General features: G+C 36.4%; 1 protein-coding gene across 1 annotated transcript in view; it reads left to right on the top strand.

Moving 5' to 3' along the window:
* The first annotated feature begins 1,828 nt into the window (after positions 1-1,828).
* Positions 1,829-11,639, top strand: part of LOC133634052 (netrin-1) — a 186,980-nt gene continuing 177,169 nt past the window's right edge. Inside the window, exon 1 of the mRNA XM_062027004.1 lies at positions 1,829-2,888. Coding sequence (XP_061882988.1) covers positions 1,859-2,888 — 1,030 coding nt within the window. The 5' untranslated portion in view covers positions 1,829-1,858. The remainder of the gene's footprint in view (positions 2,889-11,639) is intronic.

Raw genomic sequence — 11,639 nt, 5'->3', positions numbered from 1 at the left:
GTAAAATTAGCTAAAAGAGCTAATATACTTAAAGGGGTTCTGTTCTGCAAAAAAATAAAGTTTCTTACCTATTGATACCTGTTTTTGTGTATTTTGCATCCCCAAAACTCTAGAAAATTTGAATACAAACAATGGAGGCCTGGCAGAGATATTAATAAAACATGTTTGCCTCTTTCCAAATGAGCCGTTTGGAATTTGAGGCTTTAGAGACGTATTTTGCCTTAGTTACTTGGTAGAGGTTTACCTAAAGAGCTTTGCACGAGTCTGACATTTTTATTCAGTTGCAATCAATAAGTTCCATATTTTTCTCTATGCTTTTGTTGTGGGGCAGTTTGGCTCGTACATGCACATGCATCGTAAAATCCTTGCTTGTTTCCATTTCTAATAAGTTGCAAGAAACACGTCAATAATGAATAAAGCTAAACATGTTCTAGACCAAAAATCCCTTCATATTCTCTACTGCTCACTAGTGTTACCATATCTGAGCTACTGTGTAGAAATATGGGGAAATAATTACAAAAGTACACTTCATTCATTAACGGTGTTACAAAAAAGATCAGTTAGAATAATACATAATGTTGGATATAGAGAACATACAAACCCTTTATTTATTGAATCAAAAATACTGAAATTCCACGACATAGTGAATTTGCAAACAGCTAAAATTATGCACAAAGCAAACTATAACCTGCTACCCAAGAATATACAACAATTCTTCTCAAAAAAAGAGGAGAAATATAATCTTAGAGAAAAACGTAATTTAAAACATTTGTTTGCACGTACAACACTTAAGACCTTCAGTATATCAGTATGTGGAATCAAATTATGGAATGGATTAAGCAAAGCAATCAAACAATGTACTATTATGATACACTTCAAGAAACTCTTCAAACTTAAAGTGTTTACAAAGTACAAAGAAGAAGAACCATGACAAACATTCTCAATTTATTTCGTCCATCCATTCATTCATTCTTAAAGTAATCTTACTTATCTCATCATATGAAATATGACTTACTTCACCAATGATTATTATTAAATTCTTACTATTATTTATTTATTTATTTTTATTGTGATTACTTATGGAGTTTATTGTGAATAAATTGTGAACAGGAAGTGAACAAAAAGTTTTGCAACTGTTATGTAAAGAAAAAGGGTAGGATTAAATAAGCTCTGCTTCTTCCTACTCCTTTTCGAACATGTTAAAAAGAGAAACTGGAAATTGTGATGTATCATGTTGTATGCTTGCATGTTCGAAATAAACTCAAAACTCAACTCAACTCAACTCAATAAAAACTAGTGTATAGTTCTAACATATATCTGTTAGTTATGGCCTTGCAATGTGTACTGGCCCCACAATAAAAGCATGCAAAATGTTAATTAATGAATGACAGGGCGCTTGATTTTACCCCAAACATATTTCCAAGGCACTTCCTGCTCTGTGATGAAAATATGACGTCATCATGTTCCCATATTTTTCACACTGACTCCCGTGGCGCATGCCATTAGTCACAGTTGAGGTAAACATTGAAAAATGTCTGTTTTAATAATGTTAACTTTAATATTTTTGTAGATAGATTCGAGTTTTATAAAATAAAATAAAAAAAACCCGTATAAAAATCGTTTCACATGAATACAAAAGTGTGAACACATTTGTAACGGGGGGGCGCTGCTCAGGGCCAAAATAAATCCAGGGGCGGCCCTGCACAGATCAGCGCATGTGTGCATGTGACTTAATTGCCATCACTAACTTTCTCTCCTCCTCTCTTTCTCTCTCTCTCTCTCTCTCTCTCTACACTCACATCCTCTCCCACCAGCAGCACCACTACGGCGGACACTTTTGGACCGACGCGTACCGAACATGTTCCGGGCTCTGAATGCTGCGCTCACGGTGCTGCTGGCCGCCTCGCTGTCGTGGCGGAGCACGGCGGGAGGCTACGGTGGCGGTGTGGCTCTTTTCGCCGCCCAGACCTCACCCCCGGACCCCTGCTACGACGAGCACGGCCACCCCCGCCGATGCATCCCGGACTTCGTCAACTCGGCCTTCGGCCAGGAGGTGAGGGTGTCCAGCACCTGCGGGCGGACCCCCGGCCGCTACTGCGTGCTGAGCTCGGCGGACAAGGTGGACGAGCGGACGCGGAACTGTCACACCTGCGACGCGTCCGACCCCAAAAGGTCGCACCCTCCGGCGTACCTCACCGACCTCAACAACCCGCACAACCTAACGTGCTGGCGGTCGGAGAACTTTATCCAGTCCCCGCAGAACGTCACCCTGACTCTGTCCCTGGGCAAGAAGTTCGAGGTGACCTACGTCAGCCTCCAGTTCTGCTCGCCCAGACCGGAATCCATGGTCATCTTTAAGTCCATGGACTACGGCAAGACGTGGGTGCCGTTCCAGTTCTACTCGACCCAGTGCCGGAAGATGTACAACAAGCCCAACCGGGCCGCCATCACCAAGCAGAACGAGCAGGAGGCCATCTGCACGGACTCGCACACCGACATGTTCCCGCTGAGCGGCGGCCTGATCGCCTTCAGCACGCTGGACGCGCGACCCTCCGCGCACGACTTCGACAACTCCCCGGTGCTGCAGGACTGGGTGACGGCCACCGACATCCGGGTGACGTTCGGCCGGCTGCACACGTTCGGCGACGAGAACGAGGACGACTCGGAGCTGGCCCGGGACTCCTACTTTTACGCCGTGTCCGACCTGCAGGTGGGCGGCCGCTGCAAGTGCAACGGACACGCGTCGCGCTGCGTCAAGGACCGCGACGGGGAGCTGGTGTGCGAGTGCAAGCACAACACGGCCGGGCCGGAGTGTGACAGGTGCAAGCCCTTCCACTATGACCGGCCGTGGCAGAGAGCCACTGCCCGGGAGGCCAACGAGTGTGTCGGTGAGTGCCTGTGCTTGGACCCCCCTGGAAGTACTCAATCTGGGCTGTCCAAACTTTTTTTTTTTTTATACACCAGCAACAACTTTGATATTTTTCAATGCAACGTTTAATATTACTTTTGAAAGAAACAGGTTAGTTTTCCCCTCATTTTTTATAGATAGATAGTACTTTATTGATTCCTTCAGGAGAGTTCCCTCAGGAACATTTCAATTCCAGCAGCAGTGTACAGAATTGAGATCGAATTTAAAAAGTAAAAAGTCAATAATGGAAATACAATTGAAAATATAACAATAAGAATACAAATAAAAAGCAACAATAAGAATAAAAATATAACACTAAAAATAAGAATAAAACAAGAGAAACTGTGCAGTAGTGACCATGTTATGAAAATGTATTGCACTTATGTTATAACTAGTGCTGTTTTTAATCATGATTAATTACTTGCTTGCATAATTTAAATTCACTTGAAAAAAAGACCCCGATATTTTTGACACAAATTAAATTATTAATGTGTGTTACTTGAATCCACCATGTTTATTTGCTAAAAACGTGCAAACCGTTTCATCTAAAGTCCACTCAGGGTGTACTTTGGAGTGAAATTTACCACTGAGCACACCAGTCGGAGTCGTTTTTGTGATTAATCGCACGAGTTATTATATTATTGTAGTGGGGATTTACCGATTTGAAAATTCTAAATCACGGTTATCGTGACCAAAATGATCATGGAGCGGTATAGTGAATGTGGTCAATAAGTATACACTCACTGAAATGTTTTGACCAATTTTTTTTTTTTTTTTACTAAAATAAATAGGCACACTCTTAGAATACTCACTATTTTGCATGTTTTATGTTTCACTAAAAGTATCTGTTTTAGCACTAAACTTTTATTGTTTTGAATCCTTGTACTGTATGTAGCATCTTAAGATTTATTTACATGAATCGTGCGTAACATATACAATCTATTAATATTCATTATTATTTCTGGCGGGCGTTGTGGCGTCCTATTCTGTTCAACAGTCCTTGAACACACCGCAAAAACACCTCTGTCTTGTATTCCTCTTATTATAGAGCAATCACTTTGCTTTAAGAGAACACTGCTTGGATAGGTTCACTGTGTACAATTGAATATCTTAGTTGCTCAGACAGTGATGTGTTTATATCATTAGTGCTGTCAAACGATTATAATATATTTTTTAAATCATGATTAATTACAAGTTATTACTTGCTTGCATAATTTAAATTCACTTTTAAAAAAAGACCCCAATATTTTTGACACAAATTAAATTATTAATGTGTGTTACTTGAATCCACCATGTTTATTTGCTAAAAAACGTGCAAACCGTTTCATCTAAAGTCCACTCAGGGTGTACTTTGGAGTGAAATTTACCACTGAGCACACCAGTCAGAGTCGTTTTTGTGATTAATCACACGAGTTATTATATTATTGTAGTGGGGATTTACCGATTTGAACATTCTAAATCACGGTTATCGTGACCAAAATGATCACGGTGCGGTATAGTGAATGTGGTCAATAAGTATACACTCACTGAAATGTTTTGACCAATTTTTTTTTTTTTTACTAAAATAAATAGGCACACTTAGAATACTCACTATTTTGCATGTTTTATGTTTCACTAAAAGTATCTGTTTTAGCACTAAACTTTTATTGTTTTGAATCCTTGTACTGTATGTAGCATCTTAAGATTTATTTACATGAATCGTGCGTAACATATAAAATCTATTAATATTCATTATTATTTCTGGCGGGCGTTGTGGCGTCCTATTCTGTTCAACAGTCCTTGAACACACCGCAAAAACACCTCTGTCTTGTATTCCTCTTATTATAGAGCAATCACTTTGCTTTAAGAGAACACTGCTTGGATAGGTTCACTGTGTACAATTGAATATCTTAGTTGCTCAGACAGTGATGTGTTTATATCATTAGTGCTGTCAAACGATTATAATATATTTTTTAAATCATGATTAATTACAAGTTATTACTTGCTTGCATAATTTAAATTCACTTTTAAAAAAAGACCCCAATATTTTTGACACAAATTACATTTTTAATGTGTGTTACTTGAATCCACCATGTTTATTTGCTAAAAAAACGTGCAAACCGTTTCATCTAAAGTTCACTCGGGGTGTACTTTGGAGTGAAATTTACCACTGAGCACACCAGTCGGAGTCGTTTTTGTGATTAATCACATGAATAAAGACGTCATTTATGACAGCCCGAGTTTTTATATTATTGTAGTGGGGATTTACCGATTTGAAAATTCAAAATCACGGTTATCGTGACCAAAATGATCACGGTGCGGTATAGTGAATGTGGTCAATAAGTATACACTCACTGAAATGTTTTGATCAATTTGTATTTTTTTTTACTAAAATAAATAGGCACACTATTAGAGTACCCACTATTTTGCGTGTTTTATGCTTCACTAAAAGTATCTGTTTTAGCACTAAACTTTTATTGTTTTGAATCCTGGTTTGTACAGTATGTAGCACCTTAACATTTATTTACATGAAACGTGCGTAACATATAAAATCTATTAATATTCATATTAATTATTATTTCTGGCGGAGGTTGTGGCGTCCTATTCTGTTCAACAGTCCTTGAACACACCGCAAAAACATCTCCGTCTTCATTATAGAGCAATCACTTTGCTTTAAGAGAACACTGCTTGGATAGGTTCACTGTGTACAATTGAATATCTTAGTTGCTCGAAAAGTGATGTGCTTATATCATTAGTGCTGTCAAACGATTATTATATTTTTTTAATCATGATTAATTTACAGGTTATTACTTGCTTGCATAAAAATTCACTTGAAAAAAGACCCCAATATTTTGACACAAATTACATTTTTAATGTGTGTTACTTGAATCCACCACGTTTATTTGCTAAAAACGTGCAAACCGTTTCATTTGAAGTCCACTCAGGGTGTACTTTGTAGTGAAATTTACCACTGAGCACACCAGTCCTCATCATTTTTGTGATTAATCGCACGAGTAAAGTCGTAATTTTTGACAGCCCTAGTTATTATATTATTGTAGTGGGGATTTAACGATTGGAAAATTCTAAATCACGGTTATCGTGACCAAAATGATCATGGTTAGCATTATTATAGGCGGTATAGTGAATGTGGTCAAAAAGTATGTTTTGACCAAGTTTTTTTTTTACTAAAATAAATAGGCACACTATTAGAAAACCCACTATTTTGCATGTTTAATGCTTCACTATATCTGTTTTAACACTATGCTTTTATTGTTTTAAATCCTGGTTTGCACTGTATGTAGCATGTTGTTGCATTCTATTCTGTACAACAGTCCTTGAACACACCGTAAAAACACCCCCATCTTGTATTACTCTTATTATAGAGCAATCACTTTGCTTTAAGAGAACACTGCTTGTATAGGTTCACTTTGTACAATTGAATATCTTAGTTGCTCAGACAGTAATGTGTTTATATACGTTTAGATTGGGATATGTCCTTTTAGAATGGAGAAAGACGTTAATGTTTCTTGTTTTCATTTTAACATTTAGGCTAGCGAGCTGGCGCAAGGTAGTACATGGGTTTATCAGAGTGCAGTTATCGATCACGGGTTTTCGATAATTTTAATCTAAAACGGTAATACTAATCGTTTGGAATTTTATTGTGGTTATCATTAAAACCGATTATCGTGACATTGCTATATTGTCTTCGGCCTACATTATGCATTTTTCCCCCACGTAACTCCTTGTTTTTGTTCTACCATGTGCACTGTGTCAATAAAAAATGTCCCAAGCCCTACACTTTGGACAAGCCTAGCTTAAAATGTTAAAAAAAAAAACCTTAACCGCCACTTAGGGGTGCACAACATTTTTTTATTTGGATCCGAATAACCATTAATATTTTTTATAAGCATCAATTTTTTTAATACATTTTTGGGCCATCTCCATGCAACCAGAATTACCTTTTCTAACCTGTAACCTGTTTTTAAAAAGTTTCATTGTAATGAGTATATTAAATAACACATTGAAAACATTGGCTCATATTTAATATAAATTATTAATTGCATTAACATCTATCCATCTATCCATCCATCCATCCATCCATCCATCCATCCATCTATTTGTAACTTGTGTGAAACTGAGGCATTTTGGTTTATTGTAAAATACCATACGGCAGTGAATACTGAATATAAAGCAGGGGTGTATAAAGTGCAGCCTGGGGGCCATTTACTGCCCGCAGCTAATTCTTTAAGTGCCCACGGCTCATTCTTAAAAACACTAACGCTGAAAAAAACAACATAAAAAGTGGAATAGAGGAGCAGATGGGTATAATGTAATGACGAAAAATTTAAATGCTGACCTTAATAACACAAATCTGACATTGAGGCTCTTTTTTTTGTTTAGAAAAAATTCTGTATATACTGTATGGACAATGAAAATACCCCCGACATCCTATGATTGTTCAGTGGAAAAAAAGTTTGGACATCTTTTTAAGTTTACTAGTCAATTATTTGTTTAAAACTTTGTGGTGTACAATAATAGTATTCGCTGCTACAATTTGCCATTTTGGATTGAACCTTCAGTTTCTAGTAGCTGTTTGATTTAAAGAAAAAAACAAGAAACTGAAAACAAAAATGTACAATGTTTTCCTTTAAAACAATCAAATAGATACTTGCAGTGATCCTAGTTGTTTTCTGCAGGCTAGTCCATTATGCTACTCTGCACATTGGGTTTTACATTAGGTTGAGCTTTTACTTTGTATTTCCTCCACATAGTGAGGTTGCACTCTGCTGCTGCAAAAAAATAAAACAATAATATTGTTTGACAGTTGTGGCACATGCCAGCCACTGTGACACATAGCAGCTGTTTAAAAGCTTTCTTAGTTTATTGCTTAAGCACACGGCTATTCATGTGAACATAATCAACATACACACTTTTTAAATGTTAGGCCCATATACTGTATTGTGTCAAAATGTCATTTTAGGCGTCTGAGACATGATTATACATGTTCCCTCCATATTAGCAATGAATTCATCACAGAAGTGTAGATTTAAAACAATGTAGACTCATAATTATAGTGTGGATATGAATATGGATCGTCATTATTAATAAATACACAATTACAGAGGTTATTAAGAAAAAAAGGTGCATCCTTCAAAGAGTACTTAATGCAGGGGTGTCAAACGTATGGCCCGCGAACAAGTTTGATCCGGCCCACGAGATGAGTTTTGCTAAGTATAAAAATTAGCCTAAATTTTGGGATGAAAGAAACTGCTGTTCTAAATGTGTCCACTAGATATCGCAATAGCAATTATTTGTGTCTTTGTAGATTGTGCTACAAAAAATTATGCTATTTAAAAAAACAAAAAACACATGATGTTAGTACACCAGCCGAGGAAAATGAGAAAACTACATGAATAACATCCTGTAATTTGATTTTGATATTATTTATTTATCTTGATAGATTGAAAATTAACACCAATGAGTTGACTGATAAACATTATCACATAATTTATTTAGAAAGTATAAATAACGACAAAAAAAGATATAATACCATTAACTGCAACATGTAAGTGTAAAAAAAACCCAACAACACTATGATTTGTACATTTTCAGAATGTGCTTGTTCTATTTTTAAACAAAGAAAACAATCTGAAGTTGTTTTTATTTTTAAGTTATCTTGCCGTGATTTTACCAGTCTGGCCCACTTGGGAGTAGATTTTTCTCCGTGTGACCCCCGATGTAAAATTAGTTTGACACCCCTGACTTAATGTAATACATTTTAAGTACCTTTGTGTGCTCCCGCTTGCTCCATTTGTGTTACTGAACTTGCACAGTACAAGAGCAGCTCTAATGGGGCCCCGCACAGCGCTGTTTCGATCCTGATGGAAGTGTACTGCTTGGTATGTAGCCTGCTTGAAGAATAAATGAATAGTTGCACAAAGTTGTGGCGACGTCTAATGTATGTCACTGAGTTTGTGGTAAACCTGTTGCATATTGTTTGCAGAGGAACATTTGCTCCTTCAGAAAGAGGGTCTCACTCCCTCAAAAGTACAAAGCACTCATTTGACTAAATTGTTGGCTGGTGTTGTGCATAGCATAGCTTCGTGGTTGATTTCATTCCTGTTAGAAATAATTCAGTTGCAACCACAAAAATTTACAATTTTTCATGCCGCTATGAATCTACTTAGTATGTATACACTCTACTGTACTTAGTATTCATGCAACTGACTCGCTATGGCAATGCCCCTGAGAGGGAAAATCTGAAAGTGGAATTTTTGTTGGTTTATATTTCACTTATATCTTAGCAAATTACAGTAGACATCGGCTGTATATTCATTAAAAATGTTTGTCAATACTGTACTGTACATATTGAAGTACATATATATACATACACTCATGCATATAATCACGTTTCATCAAACATATATTAACGTTGTTGCCCTAGGGGAAACTGGATAACACACGGCACACTGACAAAGCTTAACCTATTGTTACTATAACAATCTACAAGGTTAATATAGTTGGCTTCTCTTTTGTCCCTTCCATTTATCTGCTCTCTTTTGTATATTATTATTATCGTTACATATAAGTATTGTTGCATTTGAAACAATTGTATTGTTGATAATAGAGGTAATTATTATTATTATTCATTATCAATAGTGCAATTTCTATTAGTATTTGTATTGCTCCATTTGTAGTGTAATGTTCATTGTCATTTCTGTATTATTAATATTTATTTCACTAACAGCTTCTTTGCTATCACTTTTACCATCATATTTGTACATATACTATTTGCTGATGCTGTTCTGTTGTTGTTGTTGTTCTTTTTGTTATTGTTGTGTTTGCTGTTGTTGTTGTCTCTCTGTCTTATCCCCCTCTGGTCCCCGCAATTTCCCACTCTGTCTTCCTTTTTTTCTCTTTCTATCCCCTCCTGCTCTGGCCCGGCTGCACCAAATAATAATATAAATCCATTTAATAAAGTCAAATACAAATACATTTGTACAGCTAATACGGGCATCTACGTCAACAATATGATTTGCCTGAGTAGCTGGAAAGGACAAAAATAAATAAATAAATAAATAAATAAAATAAAAATGTTTGTCAATTTCTGACAAGGAGCTGGGACCGTGACCCACTTGTGTGTACCGACGAGGGTTGGGTATTGGCAACATAATCGACAACACCGATTATGAAAATTAATCGACAAAGACTGAGTTGCTAAGTAAAATTTTTCATTGATAGTCGTGTTCGTGTTTGCACTTTTTTTTCTTTAGGTAAATAATTGCAGCTTAATAACCCAAAAAGTACCGGGTGAAAGTACTTTTTGCACTGAATTTCGTGTTTAAATTAGATTACTGTGATTGTGTAATAAAGTACAATGTTTCATTTCACAGTAATTAATGTTTATTTCCGTACAATTTAAGTTACTGTAATATGTTTTAAAAACGAGTTAAAAATGAATTGCGCACTTAACGTCAAACTGTGTACAGCAGATAATAAGCAATAATCGTTTGGCAATTCAACTAATCGAAAAAATAATCGCTGACAAGCCGACTATTCAAATAATGGTTGGTTGCAGCCCTAGTATTGGCAATGGCTTCACCATACAATACGTATCATGATATGATACACTATTGCGATATTCTAGTTCACTCATACGTTTAAATTGCAGATTGAAATACAAGTTGTATAAATGTATGTACAGTTGATGACAGAAATATTTCAATGGACAACAGAGTTAGAAAGTATCATGTAATTCAAATGGTCCATTAACATTCATTGTAATTGCACAGCAAGTGCATCACGTTTCTTTACACTTAAATAAAAATGCCCTCTACTTCTTGTCGAAGTCATCTTTGAGTTACAGTTAGCCCACAACATGAATTAAAAAAAAAAAAAATTATATTCTTTATTATATTCTTACAAATGTATTGTGATATATTGCCGCATCGATATTTTTCCCACCCTTCGTAGGCAAGGCAAGGCAAGGCAAGTTTATTTGTAGAGCACAATTCGTACACCAGGCAATTCAAAGTGCTTTATAGAAAATTTAAAAAAATAAAATTAAAATAATCTTAAGAATAATCATAATTCAAGTTAAAATCATAAAATAAAATCATCATAAAAACTATTATAATTCAAATTCAAATCAAAGAGTGGAGATAAAATACTTTCAGTTGTCATATGCACAATTAAAAGTGTTTTCAGCCTGGATTTGAACATTGCCAGCGTTGATTGAAAGACTATTCCAGATTTTAGGAGCATAAAACTAAAAGGCAGTTTCACCATGTTTGGTCCTGACTCTAGACACCAGACCGCTCCCTGAGGTTTTTCGAGGCCGAGATGGTTCATGTGGTTCTTTGGCACAAGACCATGAAAAGACTTGTACACAAGGAGAGCTGTTTTAAAGTCTATTCTCTGAGCAGTGCAGTGACCTAAGCACTGGACTAATATGGTTGTATTACCTGGTTCTAGTCAGGACTCGAGCAGCAGTATTCTGGATGTACTGCAACTGCTTTACAGCTAGTTTAGAGATCCCAGTGAGAAGGCCATCACAGTGGTCTAAACTGTTGGCACAGATTGGTCTTTCTAAGTCTGATTCAGACATTATTCCTCAAATTCTGGCAATGTTTTTCAGGCGGTAAAAAGCTGCTGATGTGATTGACCTAATGTGGCTGTTAAAGTTCAAGTCTGAATACATCTCAATTTCCCCTCTGGGATTAATAATGTACTTCTGAATCTGAATCTGAAT

Source organism: Entelurus aequoreus, linkage group LG18 (genome assembly GCF_033978785.1).
Source record: "Entelurus aequoreus isolate RoL-2023_Sb linkage group LG18, RoL_Eaeq_v1.1, whole genome shotgun sequence".
Classification (NCBI taxonomy): domain Eukaryota; kingdom Metazoa; phylum Chordata; class Actinopteri; order Syngnathiformes; family Syngnathidae; genus Entelurus; species Entelurus aequoreus.
This window is presented reverse-complemented; position numbering and strand designations above follow the sequence as displayed.